The following is a 14,985-nucleotide window of genomic DNA, read 5'->3' on the forward strand; positions in this document are numbered from 1 at the left end:
AAGATGGCACGGGAAGAGAGTCGACGGACTCGGTGCATCTAAGGGATTAGGTGCTACGGAAGAGTACATCGGTAGATGAGAAGAATGCGCACGGCGGTCCGAGGGACGAGAAGCCAAGGAAGAAGACTGCTCGAGGAGAAGACCGAAAAATAAGTTCGGGTGAGTCCTATTCCGGTTGGCCGAAATGACCCAAGCAAATCGAGCAGCGGAAGAGCAAAACGGAGTTGCTGGATGCGCCTCCAACGCTGCTGGAGGCGCTCTCGCGCCTTTCCAGTGGAAGGCGCCTTCAAGCTATTAAAGGCGTCTTCAACCCTTCATGAAGGCGTCTTCAATCACTTGAAGGCGCCTTTGACTTGGCAAAAACTGTCATTGGCGAAGGATAAAATTTTATCCTTTCTTGCCTTGTTGGAGGCGCCTTCCAGCTTGTTGGAGGCGCCTTTTAGCCCCGGATAAGATTTTCCAGGGGCTATAAAAAGACCCTTGGACCTAGGAATTGCTCATCAACTCTTGTATTCATTTCCTAACAACTGTCTGAGGATTCAACGAGTGTAAGAGGCTTCTCCGCTTTCATCGAAGGAAATTTTTAAAGTTTTTCATTTGTCTTGGATTAACAACCACTTAGATTATAACCAAGTAAATCGTGTGTCTCTTCTTTCATTTTGTAGTTATTTAATTTAATTTTTATAATTATACTATTGCTATTAATCTGAGTTAAAAGAACGAGAAAAATATTTTATTTTACAGACAACTTACCTCTTTTTATCGGTCCCGCTGAGCCAACACCCTCTACCTCATCATTGCCAATATATATATATATATATATATATATCATTGCCAATATATATATATATATATATATATATATATATATATATATATATATATATATATATTACATTAAAATAAATTTCCTCCAAAAGTTAAAAAAATCTTATGCAGCCCGAAAAAAAATTAAATACGAGAGAAAAATGATGCAGGAAACAAATGCGGCAAAAGTTATAATTTAATACAGCTGAAGCTGTTATAGGCTTATTTAATTTCAGTTAATTCAAATCATATTGAAACGGGATAAAATAAATTCTATTTAGAAAATGACGAGTGACTAAAGACGTTTTAATTGCAATTGAGTTAACGTATGAGTATCTACTATTCATTTTCATTATCGTACTCATCATCTCATACCAAAATATGAGGTACATTGCTATATACTCATTATTATAATAATATATTTTTTTTTAACATTTATTATTTATAATTCTTACTCAATCATTTTAATATTATATCATATTAAATAAATATATTTTAAAATATTTAAATTATTATTATTAATCTTACTTTTTGAAAATAAAATAATTTTACTGATTTTAAAAAATAATCTTGCTGTTTTTAATTTTAAAATTTATAATTTTTCAATAAATAAAATTTTAAAAAAATATTAAAAAAATACACACATGGGGTAGGCTAGCCAAATATCTTGAACGCATTCAAGAAGGCGTGTTATATAACACCCTTTCATATTGGTTTTAACACCAAGGGGGTAGGGGTGTAATCGAGCCAAGCTGAGCTAAACTTTTGAATATTTGAGTGTTGCTCATTTATAATCAAACCGAACTCGAACTTTATTTAACGAATATAGTTATGGCTCACGAGCTTATTTAAGCTTTTATCGAGTCTAAACGAGCTTAATAAATATTTAAATTTATAATTTATATTTATTAAAAAACTAAATTATATATTTAGAGAAAATTATAATATTTTTATTAAAATTTATAATTTTATTTTAATAAATAAATTTAATATATTTGTCTATAAAATATAGAGTTTCAAATCTATAAATTTAATATTAAAATTATTATTTTTTATTTAAAAATTGATTCATAAGCTTAACGAACATGTCCACGAGTTAACGAGTCGAATATTGTGAAGCTTGAACTTGATTTGTTTATCTTAACGAGCCTCATTAAACGAGCTCAAGTGAACTTTTATCGAATCGAGTTTCGAATAGCTCATGAGCGGTTTGATTCATTTACATCCCTAAAGGGGGTTTTATAACACTCCATTAATGCATCACATTGTGGATGCTCATGTGAAGGGGTGTTATAACACCCCTTCTCAGCATCCATATTGGCATTAACACGTTCACACTAATGCTAATATGTTATTTTTTTAATCGGTAGGCATTAACGCGTTCAAAGAATTGAACGCGTTAATGCTACAATACTGCTAAAAGCATCCACGCATGATACAGTATTGCTATTTCTACATTTGGCATTAACACTTCAAACATTAATGTCATTGTGGATGCTCTGGCCCATGTATGTATTTTTTTTTCAAAATTTTATTTATTAGAAAATTATAAATTTTAAATTTTAAAATTGTAAGATTATTTTTTTACGTAAGATTATTATTAAAAATAATAACAATTTAAATATTTTAAAATATATTTATTTAATATAATATAATTTTAAGATTATTGAATAAACCTTGAAATTTATAAATAATGAGTATTAATGTTAAAAGGAACGCGATGAAAAAGATATGTTGTTATAATAAATATATATGGTAATGGACCTTATATTTTTTTAATAAGATAGTGGGTGTTATAATGAAAATGGGTTGTGAATGTTGTAATCATTTAACTAATTTGGATAATATTTGCAAGCTACGATTTCTCTAGTAACTCATAGCTAGTTCAATGGAGTTATACGCAGAGTTTAGTTGGCTCAATCAATTTCAATAGACTTGAGTGGCTAATATCTCGACTTAAGCATAACAGCTATCCTAAGTGACTGAACCCTTTAGTAAAGAAAAAGAATGTTATTTTCTTGGAAATCCTTAAAATCTTAGTTTGAGATTCAGCTAAAATATTGATTACTGTTAATAATCTCTCAACTCATTGATGCTTTTGAGTTCATCTTGCTCCAGTTATTTAAGTGAACAAAGCAACATTTAATCGCTTCACCTTTCAATCAGCTTATACACTATGCACACACATCAGAAATAGAAAATGATCCTAACTTATAAATCCCTAGGAAATAAAATCTCTCCCATCTTAAAAAGCATCTTACCTCCCTTTCAAATGGCAAGCTTATGGTTTCAGAAATGAAAACTAGCAATACAAATCTGAACATGAAGAACACAAACACCAGCCGAACAGTTTATTACGGTGTGCATTCGCATAGTTGCGTCGCACTAAGTTTTTAAACTAGAACCAGAAACACGTTGTTTAACAACCGACGATACCACGAAGGAACGGAGCACAAACACAAACCATAACACCAACATTAACAGACTCGACCCACAGACGGACTACTAAATAGGCATTGATCATATGAAGCTAGATAAAAGACCCCGAAAATAGTGGAAAGGATGGCGGAAGTTCAGTGGCCACCACGAAGGCGGAGCACCAGGTGAAGGGTGGACTCCTTTTGAATGTTATAGTCCGCCAGGGTGCGGCCGTCCTCGAGCTGCTTCCCTGCGAAGATGAGCCTCTGTTGATCCGGTGGGATCCCCTCCTTGTCCTGTATTTTCGCCTTCACATTGTCAATCGTGTCCGAGCTCTCAACCTCCAGAGTGATGGTTTTACCAGTGAGGGTCTTGACGAATATTTGCATTCCTCCCCTCAGCCTCAGCACCAAGTGAAGGGTAGACTCCTTCTGAATGTTGTAATCAGCCAAGGTGCGGCCGTCTTCCAGCTGCTTGCCGGCAAAGATGAGCCTTTGCTGATCTGGGGGGATGCCCTCCTTATCCTGGATCTTGGCCTTCACGTTGTCAATGGTGTCTGAGCTCTCCACCTCGAGGGTGATGGTCTTACCCGTCAAGGTCTTGACAAAGATCTGCATGCCTCCTCGCAGGCGGAGCACAAGGTGGAGGGTGGACTCCTTCTGAATATTGTAATCTGCTAGGGTGCGGCCGTCCTCCAGCTGCTTGCCGGCAAAAATCAACCTTTGCTGGTCTGGGGGGATGCCCTCTTTGTCCTGAATCTTGGCCTTGACATTGTCAATAGTGTCGGAGCTCTCAACCTCAAGGGTGATGGTCTTGCCAGTCAAGGTTTTAACGAAGATCTGCATACCACCACGAAGGCGGAGCACGAGGTGAAGGGTAGACTCCTTCTGGATATTGTAGTCGGCCAACGTGCGGCCATCTTCAAGCTGCTTGCCAGCAAAAATCAACCTTTGCTGGTCCGGCGGGATGCCCTCCTTGTCCTGGATCTTGGCTTTGACATTATCAATGGTATCAGACGATTCGACCTCAAGTGTGATAGTCTTGCCGGTCAGGGTTTTAACGAAGATCTGCATGCCACCACGGAGACGGAGCACAAGGTGGAGCGTAGACTCTTTCTGAATGTTGTAGTCCGCAAGGGTGCGACCGTCCTCGAGCTGCTTCCCGGCAAAGATCAACCTTTGCTGGTCCGGAGGGATCCCTTCCTTGTCCTGGATCTTGGCTTTTACATTGTCGATGGTGTCAGAAGATTCCACCTCAAGGGTGATGGTCTTGCCAGTCAGAGTTTTAACGAAGATCTGCATCTGATTGACATAATAAAGCATAATTAGCATACAATCACACAGATCGAAGATAACTATAGATCAATCATCACAAACGAAAGAAAAAGAGGGAAAAAAGAGACTAATTTGCGCCGATCAAATCGAAGAAAACATCATCCACAGATCCGACCTAAAAAAAATAAAGGAATTACAAGAAACACGTTGAGACTACATAATCAAGACTAATAACAATCTATCAAGACAACCACATCAAGAAAACCCAAAATAAAACAAAAGTGTTAAATAATCAAAGAACATAAATAAAAGAAATAAAATAATAATAATAATAAAACCTCTAGAGAAGAAAAAAGAGCCTTGAGAGCCTCTTGATGAGATAGATGATCAAATGCAGAGAAAAGAGGCGAGGCCCAGAGTCTCATTTATAGCAATCTAGACGAATATGAACACCGAAAGGTGAGGTTACCCAATGGCCACTAGGACAATTGCGTCGTTGGAGGGACGCCTAACTTGCAATTACTACTACGTTTCGTACCGTTTATGGGCCTAAGTCGGCCCACGTTTCTCCTCCAACCAAACTCCGAGTACGTTTCGAGTGCGAAGCAGGGCGTCGAAACGAAACCACATTTTCGTCCGTCAGTTGATTAGTTCTTCTCACTTGCCCAGACGGTAACGGCGTTTCATCCGAGGCCCCCTTCGTCCGTTAGCACTTAAATTACGGTGGTTCATGCTTGCGGAATGCATTACGCCAAATTTTGATTATTAATTATTAATTTCATTGTTCAGATTTAATGTTTTACTCGAGTCGATAAAAAAAAAAGAAAAATTAAATTGAACCTAGTCCATGAAGATTGCCGGATACATTTTAAAAGAATATATATTTGTATTTAGTTTGATCGGCTTTCTTTTTAAAATTTTCACTTGGGCGAAGTTGAATAATGGTTTTTTGAACCCCAGACCGGTACTTCCGAACCGGGCGCGGTTCCTCTCAGTTCTCACCGGACTCCTCACCGTGACGAGAGCCGGTCGGGTCATCGGAAATTCGGAATGCTTCATCTTTTTTAGTTCCCTCTGCGTTCCCAGATCCACGCCGCGGATTGGAGTCTGTGGAGATCTCACTCACGCCTCTCGTTCTCCGGCGTCCGCGAGACGAGACCTCGTTCATTTTCTTGAATTCGTTTGGTACTAATCTCCTCCTTCCTCTGTCCATGCCCATCTTGATGTTTGTCGTGTTCCTTGCGCTAACTTGTTTCTTCAGACGGATCAATCTAGGTTTAGGGTTTCGATCTGAAGTTGTACGGTTGGTGTCATTTCGTTTCAGGAATGTCATGCGCAGAGATTGCTCCTCAATCCGCTTTGTTTTGTATTTTGTCATTTTGTCTGAGAGGTGTAGAGTCAAGAATGGTTCTTTTTGTTTTCTCTTACGAAAATTTGCTTTAACCTCTATCCAAGACTCGAGATGTCATGATTGACGCGACTTGCTGAGTCTTTGTGCCTATGAATATAAGCGTATCATTAGTGAATGATTATTTTGATTTGGTTGGAACTGGTCCTCCTGCTTTTGAACCTGGTGTCTCCATCTCTATCCCTCGATTTTTTTTTTCATGAATTTTGTAGTGATATCTGATGTTCTTCGCTGATTTTGGGTCGATTAGGATTCTTTACCTATTATAAATTCCTGACTCATTTCTCATTTGAGGCTGAGTTAAGGCTTGCTATTGCTGCCAAGTTACTTGAGAAAATTTTTTATAAATGTGTATAGGTGATCCATGATCCTTATGTACTCTTGTGACGGTTCCTTCTCTCTCATAATCACCGATATTTCTGCCCAAGTATACCAGCATTATACTCATTGCTTGAGATACGTAAATTTCCAATAGTACTAGAAACAAAGTGATATCGGTTATAGGCATTATTACTTAGTGCCATTTAAACCAATCAATATAATTTACTGGCGAATTTCCTGTAATATGTCATTTGTTTTTTTTTTTTTTTAGCTCAGGTTATGCCTAGCAGCCAATTGGGAATCTAGAATATTTTTATTCACTCTGACATAATGAAGGAGCACTGTTTTGGAGCTGATTCCTTGAGCGCTTGATACAAAATTTATAATGTCTGGGCGTTTAAATGTAACTGCTACTTCCTTTGGTTTTCACAAAATATATTTCTTGCTATTTATATTGGCCTCAATACTTTTAATGAATATTGAGTTTTGCTATTTGTCTCTCCTTTCTATTATACTTCCAATCAAGCATCTGTCTGGCATTCATATTTTTCCTTTAGTTGTTGACTGTAACACTCTTGCTTATTTATACAGATCTAATCATTTAAAAGCATTGACTATAATTTACAGGTCTATTTAATGGTTTAAGTGGTCTGCATTGTCAACAACTGCTTGATAATGGAATTACCTTTTGTTTCTTAAACTTAGTCATTTGTTATTTATTGTGCTACCTCTTCCTTTTGTCATTCAGTCAGCTCTTATTAGTCTCATTAATTTCATAATAACGAGGCTGGGAACTTTTGTATGAGTCTCAAATTTAGTTACAAGTGCTTAACCTTTTCTCAGTTGTATTGCAAAGTAATGGCTAATGCATTCTTCATTGATATCCTCTATAGATATGTTTATGCATAATTGTTATAATACATAGATCCAACTATTGCAAAAGCCTGAGTTTTTATGTAAAGATTGGTATAAATTCAGTGATTACTTATTTTTCTCCATTTATAGCTACCTTATGTTGTTTCATGAACATGTGCAACGAGATTACATATTACTTGAACTTGAATTTTGGAATTCAAGAGATATATGTGTAACTCAGTTCAGACCTATTAGTCTTACTATGTGGGCATGTGAGCCTGAGTAATTTCAATATTGCATATGTAGATGACATTTTAGTTTTGATCACCATTTACTTATTGCATTTTTCTTGTTAATGCTTTTGAGTAATTGGTGTCTATGATGACTTGAAAATTTTATGCAAGAGAATAAAACCCAATGCCAGTGTGCCAAATTATCTGCTTGATGCAAGCTGCAAAATTTTTACTGTCCCTTTAAACTTATCCACAAGCTTTAGGACATTATTATATTCTTGGCAGTCTAAATTGCCTAATGATCAGTTTCTTTTGAGTTGCATTAGATTCTTCAATGTCATTGTTAATTCTGCAGTAGTACTTGTGATTACCTATTTTAGCAAATTTTACATGCTTTTAGGGCACTCAATTTGCAATATGGATGAGTAAACTAATTTGTACTAAAAAGTAATACAAAATGAGTAATGTTTGGTGTATATTGCAAATGTTCAAATACAAATACGTGATGTCATGGTTTTGCCTTTGACCATACCAAGTTAGATAAAATTTGGCATATGGTAGTGTTTTAACTTGTCTCCCTTTTCTTGATAAAATGCTGGACCTTTTGGTGACAGCCAACACTTAATGATCCGGCATCAAATCTCGATTCCTCAGGCCGTCCCTACACTACATCGTTTTCTGGCCAGTCTAATACAACACCTGGATTCCATCACTCCGGTTAGACATTTTACTTAAAACCTTGTTGAAGATATACACAGTTTTTTTTTTTTTTGACTGTTTGCACAAAAATAGGTGCTCTGCAAGGGTTGCATAACATTCATGGAAGCTACAACCTACCAAACATGCCTGGTTCATTTGCATCAAGAAATGTAACTATAGGTGCTGCCCCATTAGGTAGTGTTCAGCAACCATGGGGAAACATTTCTAGTGGGCGGTTTGCATCAAACAATATTTTGGTTGCATCGACTCAGGTTTGATCTCAGTTTAATGGCACATTAGTTCACTTCAACATGTTATCTGCTGTTAATATCTGCTTAGCCATGTTTCTTTGTCCCATCACACTTGGAAAGTGCTTATAAAGTTGGGCAGGGGGTTTTATTGATAAAATGAAGAATCCACTGCAGCCAATATTCTCTTGGGCATGACCATACATAACCTATAGTTGAAAAGGGTGGATAATTAGTGAGAGCTGTTATTAATTCCACCCACTGCATCATATGTATGTTCTATGTCACATTGGTCATTGATTTCTTCTGGGCTATGTGTATTTAGTTTCTGTGTTCAGATGTTATTACTATGAGCTATATTGTCTTTTGCATTTATTCTCTTTTAGAATCTGAGTTTTTTATTCTGAATTTTTTCTTCTTGCAGATGACTCACGGCCCTGGTGTCTCAAATAGAGGGGGTATTTATGTTGGAAATCATTCTTTTGGTAGTAGTAACATGAATGGAGTTGGTGGGTCAATTTCTGGCTTGTCCTCTAGTTCAGCTACTGGTAACCGTAGTTCTGTTCCTGGTTTGGGGGTATCTCCTGCTTTGGGTAATGTAGGCCCACGACTTGCAAGCACTATGGGAAACATTGTTGGTGGCGATAACATGGAAAGAAACATCAATTCTGGAGGATTATCCATGCCTGGTTTAGTCTCGTGTGTAAATTTAGCTACAAATAGTGGATCTGGGAACTTCAATGTACAAGGACCCAACAGACTGATCAGTGGCATTCTCCAACAGGGTAGCTTTCTCGATTTATCTGGAAGATTTATTTGCATGATTTAGAAACTTTAATTTGACAAACTTGTTCTGTTGCATTTTCACACAGAGAAACCTCTCTAAAACCTTTATACACTGCTGTGCAAATTACCCTGAGAAACTAAACTTGCGATATTAGACCTTTCGCAGAAATGTTTTAGCCAATATGAAATTTGCTGTAATTTTGGTCCATATATTTTGATTTCCTGTATTTATCTCAGGTAAATATTAGTTCTCTAATTCAAATTGTATTGATCATCAGCTCCAGTACATGCAGCAATTTTACCTACAATCTCATTCTCATTGATATTTGTCTGTATACATGTATTTGTGCTTTAGTTCTACTGAGACATCTATTCATTTTTATTGAAGTAATTGAGTGAGCAAGTAAAATGAGATTGTTCTACTTTAAATTGTTAGCTGCACCACAAATGATTGGCATGCTTGGTAACTCATATCCTACATCTGGAGGTTCACTATCCCAGAATCAAGGTGGGAATAATCCTTTAAGCTCTATGGGAATGTTGAATGACATTAATGCTTCTGATAGTTCTCCTTAGATATGAATGATTTCCCTCAATTAACCCCAAGGCCAAGCTCAGCTGGAAGTCAACAAGGGCAACTTGGTATGCGAATTTGACTTATTGACTTAATTTCTGTTATCAAAGTTTCTTTTAAATTTTCTGTAAATGCAACATCAACTGTTTGTGAACTCTTAGGTGCAACACGTAAGCAAGGAATTGGTGTTAGCTCCATTGTTCAGCAAAATCAAGAATTTATCATGCAAAATGAAGATTTCCCAGCTTTGCCAGGATATAAAGGTTCTTTTTCTTGAAAATGAAACTGCCTCTCTATGTTGTTTGAGTTGTTGCATGTTTATGTGCTTCCTCTAGAAGTCAATTTACATCTTTATTGTTATTCTCATATTCTTGGTTCAACTTTCACTACCTTTTTTTTAAAAAAAATATTGAAATTGAACATTTTATTTTAAATTAAAAAATCTTGTGTAGTTATTCCTATAGTTGGATGAGCTACTTTAGTATTAGTTCAAATCTAATAACAAATGCTATAACAAGGTAGGGTTGCTTAAATGGATGTTTTTTAACATTGAGCTTTTATAAAGGAGGGAAAATTCAAACTTGTTTTTTCCATTTCTAATGAAGTCTATTTTGTTCTTTGGGTCTAAATATCAGGCCATTTATCCTATTAAATTCATTTTGTGCAACACCATTGTCTATTATTTCTATCACCTTTAAACATTTTCATGATATCTAAGGTAAAGGATCTTTTTGCTCTGCATCCTCTATCTATTGGCTTCACATTTAGAACACCTCAATAACAATAACAACAATCAAAGCCTTATTTCACTAAGTGGGGTCAGTATGGATCCTCAGTACATGACATTTGTCTATATTTTACACTGGTTGACAACTTCACGCAACTCTTCTCCTCTATCTGACCTTAGGAATGGCCATGCCAGAGTATTTGCTATGGATGGAGTTACATTCCAGAATACCTTTAGAATGAAATTGTTGCTTTTACAAGATGGATACTCTGCCAAGGGCAGAGTTACATTTCAGAACACCTACAGAATGATATTGTTGCTTTTACACCATGGATAAGTTGCTCTTTTCAAACTATCGTTATGATTAAATTGTGTTTGCCCCAACTATTCAGATTCAGCTGCATGAATCTTATCCTCCATTGAGCTTTATGAGACACCATATCACCTGTAATACTCAAATTAATTAAATCATACTTTATTACATTGGCTAACACTTTCATTGGTCTCCCCCTACCATTTGCACCAAATTGAGTGTGAATTTATGTAAATGTGTAAATGCTCTCTCTCTCTCTCTCTACACACACACACACACTTTAATCTACATATTTGTCATAAGGATATTTGCCTAGAGAAATGGTCTCTCTGTGACAAATTTTTTTGTTGTAAGCATTATTTTGTCACGGTGATAATGATTTGAAACAGGTTTACACTATCTGCCATATTAATTGCTATTCTTACTGTGACTTGATTGCTACACTTCGTCACTTTCGTAGGGTTGTAAATAAGCAAGTAGACCTCCTTGCTACTCAAGGAAAAGGATAAATTATATTTAACAATGTGTATTTGGAATTTCATGTATATTACATTTCTTAATATATATGAATATTGTAGGCTTGTCTAAATTTCAACATGTACTAGATGAATATAGTTTGAGCTTGAGGATTTATTTGTGAATGAAGTATCTGTTTTGTGTTGTATTAACATGCTTGTCTTATGTCTTTCTGGGATGTAGTAATGTTTGCCATTTGCACTATACAATTGTTAATCATCATCATGATCAAACTATGCTAGTCTCAATTATTTGGGGTCGGCTACTTGGATTTTATTCCTCCAATGATCTCTATACAAAGCTATAGCTATATCACTAATAATATTCAAATTAAAATCATTTTAAATTAAGATAGATAGCGATTACTTTGGTCCCCTACTCATTACACCTCCAGTTATATCCAATATATCTTTTTATAGTGTATTGGCTGTCTTTGAGCGTGCCCTTATCATTTTAACTTATTCTGTCTCATTTTATCATGCATTAGAGTTACACCGATTTACTATGAAGTGCTAGTATTTTTTTTTATTTTATCTTTTTAATAATCCCACAAAACCATGGTGCTACTAGTATGCATTAAAAAAGAAAGGTGCAAGAAATTTATGTCATCATTGAAGATCTTGTAACGGAGAAAAACAAGAATATCATATGAATAGCACCAGAGATGCTAATTTAGCAATAGTATATGCTAGGTGCATAGACCACTGCAGTCTTCTTCCATGTTTGAGAGGAGGCCATGACATTACCTTTTTTTTTTTCTTTTCCTGTTTAGGTGGCAGCTCAGATTTTTCTGTGGATTTGCATCAGAAGGAACAACTTCATGAAAGTATTTCTACCTTGCTGTCTCCTCATTTACCTGTCAGTTGAACTTGGTGAATTCATTTGGTTATCCAGTCTTCAATCATAACTTTACTTCACTCGTATGTTATTTTGATACTCAACTAGATGACTAGATCTACTGGATTTAGCATAGGAGGGACTTTCCCACCTAATCGTCAACAACAGCAGTTGCATGCTACTGCAGCTAGTGGTGGCGGACTTCCATTTACACCTGGACACAATCAAGATCTACGCCCACATGGCTCTGATTTCTTTCCTTCATCTCATGGGAAATATCATTCACAGGTATCTTACTCTATCTAATGTTTTTTTTTCTTCTAGGCAGCCTACGTTGGGTGATTGTATATATTGCTATTAATTATATGGTTTCGCCCTTGATTTTGTACAGATTCAAAACAGTGGAGCCCCTAGGATCGGAATGAGACAATTGAACTCTCCTGCTTCTGGTATGAGTGCATATGATCAGCTGATGCAGCAATATCAACAACCGCAAGGCCAATCTCAATTTCGACTACAGCAGATACCTGATGTTAGTCAATCCTATAGGGATCAGAATGTTAGGTCAACTCCAGGGTTACAAATTCCTCCTGATCCATTTGGTTTACTGGGCTTGTTGAGTGTTAATAGGATGAACAATCCAGATCTATCATCTCTTGCGATAGGAATTGATTTGACAACACTAGGACTGAACTTGAACTCATCAGACAATATTCATAAAACATTTGGTTCTCCATGGTGTAATGAGCCTGCAAAGGGGGAGCCTGATTATTGCGTTCCCACATGTTATTATGCCAAACCACCTCCTTGCCTACATGTAAGCTTGTGCGTTTTTTTTATGCATCGAGTGTATAACTTAATAGATCTCTTTTGTGCATGTAGCACATATATATCTCGAAATTTCAGCTATCGACCCTGTTTTACATTTTTTATAGGTATTCTATTCCTCTCTTTTATTTTGATGTTTCTCTTGCAAGTATTGTTCCTTTAATTTTTCTTTGTTATTCCTGATTCTTGCAGTATGCCAAAAGATGAAGCTCAACTTCATGCGGCTTATGAACTGTAATTTCTGCTCTTTAGACTTATTTGCATACTCCAGTATCTATTATTATGGTTCTCAATTCGGGTTCCACTCCCTAAGCTAGTATTTTGTGTTGACAATCTTAAACTTCTGGCAATTTTCTCCAATTCCAGTTTTCATTCTTTGCTGAATAATTTTGTGCACCAGTTCATCATAGATGCAAGAAATTATGTACTATCTTGGTATCTATCTGTCATTGAGAAGGAACATTTTTATTCAAATTTTTGCATCAGACAAATCGAATGCCGTGCCTTCTGTTCCTTGTCCAAGGAAATATGTGAGCTCCAGTTTGTTAGCATGTAATTTTTAATAGTGTCTTAACAATTGGCCTACATTACAATTTATGCCTGCATTATAGCCTTCCAACTGTCTCATCAAAAGTTTTTGCAGGTATTCTCGAGGTTGGTTATACCACGAAGACCTACAGTTTTGGTTTAAAAGAGTTCCACATGCATATGAAGGAGGATCATACCTATGTTTTGATCCGAGCACGTGGAGAACAATTTCGAAGGTTTGACATATGAAGGAGGATCATACCTATGTTTTGATCCGAGCACGTGGAGAACAATTTCGAAGGTTTGACATAAGACATGCTGCATTATTACCCTTCATTTTAAGTTACTTCACGTCTCTGCTTGTTCAACCGCAGGAGCACCTCGTTTTGCAATATGAAGCAGTGGAAAAGGAACCAATACTCCCATCTCATCATCTTTAGGATCAACCAAAAACAGGTCCTTGTAAAACAGATCTTGTCACTTTTAGAATAAAGCATTCCAATCCAATTCTTCTCTTCTTCCCCATTTGAGTGCTTTATAGTTTTTCGCCTTGGTTTGGCTTATCCTTGCAGAAATGGCATTTTCTTTCACTGCAGCGTAGCATTAAACTAACCTTTTATAAAACCCTCAATAATATTTTGAAAATGAGGTATGTGTCGTTGGAGTGTAGTAAGAAAAGTACACTTGACCTCTTATTGAGTTGGCAACTACAAATCAAGTTATTTCTTCTCGTCCTCTTATTGGATCCTATGGCCTTTGCGATATGATCATGTTTAGGCTATGATCCTTCATTTGTTCATGGAACAATAGATCGTCTTCTTTCCTTTTCTTTTCGGTTTTTTTTTTTTATGATTTAACATGATAACACTGAATCTATCGCCACAAGCAGCCTTCTTATGCCCAAACTCCATGTATATCTAATACCCATCATGCTCCCTTTACCTAAAGGAGTGGGTGATGGATGGATGAAACAAACTTAGGAGCATGAGAAGAGAATATAAATGGAAAGAAATCTCTTCCACTACATATTTATTTATCTTGATGGAGGAAGATGCACATGCAGTGTAAATTTTATAACTAGAAAATGATATATGCATCATTTTTTAAATATATGACATAATTTTGTTAGTTAAAAAAATCCATGCATTATTTTTTTGATATATGGTGTAATTTTGTGAATAAAAAATGATATATGCATTAATTTTTTTTCATCCGTTGTTTTCCGTTCGATTTTGAGATGATTAATTTTGACTCTCAAATTATCTGTTAATGAATTACATTCTTCTTCCCTCTTAAATTTTTAATGAAATAAATGATAAAAAAAATTTCACTATAAATTTTTTTTTTAATTTTACTTTCCACTCTTCCCAATAAAATCCTCTAGTGATTATAGATGATACCTCCCAAATTCACAATTGAAAGAGCCACTAACACTAATTGATGCAGTTATATTAGATTCATGAGGCAAAATATTTGATTAATTGGATAACCATTGTCATTCTAGATGGATCATTTATTACATGTTCAATAAGTATTTGATATATTCAAATAAAAGAGGTTTTCCTTTCAAATGGATATCAACAAATATGGGACCACAAATTGTGTCAACAGAT

General features: G+C 35.8%; 1 protein-coding gene, 1 non-coding gene and 1 pseudogene across 2 annotated transcripts; 1 reads left to right on the plus strand and 2 right to left on the minus strand.

The window, feature by feature from the left end:
• Positions 1–3,130: 3,130 nt before the first annotated feature.
• On the minus strand, positions 3,131–4,970 carry LOC122052341 (polyubiquitin-like). Its single transcript, XM_042613822.1, has 2 exons — positions 4,838–4,970; positions 3,131–4,526 (listed from the first exon to the last, which is right to left on the minus strand). The coding sequence occupies exons 1-2, from the start codon at positions 4,922–4,924 to the stop codon at positions 3,381–3,383; spliced, it is 1,233 nt and encodes a 410-aa protein (XP_042469756.1). The 5' UTR covers positions 4,925–4,970; the 3' UTR covers positions 3,131–3,380.
• Positions 4,971–5,428: 458 nt separating this feature from the next.
• On the plus strand, positions 5,429–13,897 carry LOC122052334 (annotated as a pseudogene).
• Positions 7,956–8,033, minus strand: LOC121995126. The gene has a single exon (XR_006115845.1). It is a non-coding gene; the product is annotated as a small nucleolar RNA snoR35 (small nucleolar RNA).
• Positions 13,898–14,985: the final 1,088 nt, after the last annotated feature.

The sequence above is a fragment of the Zingiber officinale genome, chromosome 1B (genome assembly GCF_018446385.1).
Source record: "Zingiber officinale cultivar Zhangliang chromosome 1B, Zo_v1.1, whole genome shotgun sequence".
Lineage (NCBI taxonomy): Eukaryota > Viridiplantae > Streptophyta > Magnoliopsida > Zingiberales > Zingiberaceae > Zingiber > Zingiber officinale.

What these genes read in the sequence shown, in the direction of transcription:
- LOC122052341 (XM_042613822.1), bottom strand. Translation starts at nt 4,924, where the DNA reads ATGAGACTCTGGGCCTCGCCTCTTTTCTCTGCATTTGATCATCTATCT. An exon ending in CTCTTTTTTCTTCTCTAGAG is followed by an intron (nt 4,527 to 4,837) that starts GTTTTATTATTA and finishes TATGTCAATCAG; the next exon opens with ATGCAGATCTTCGTTAAAAC.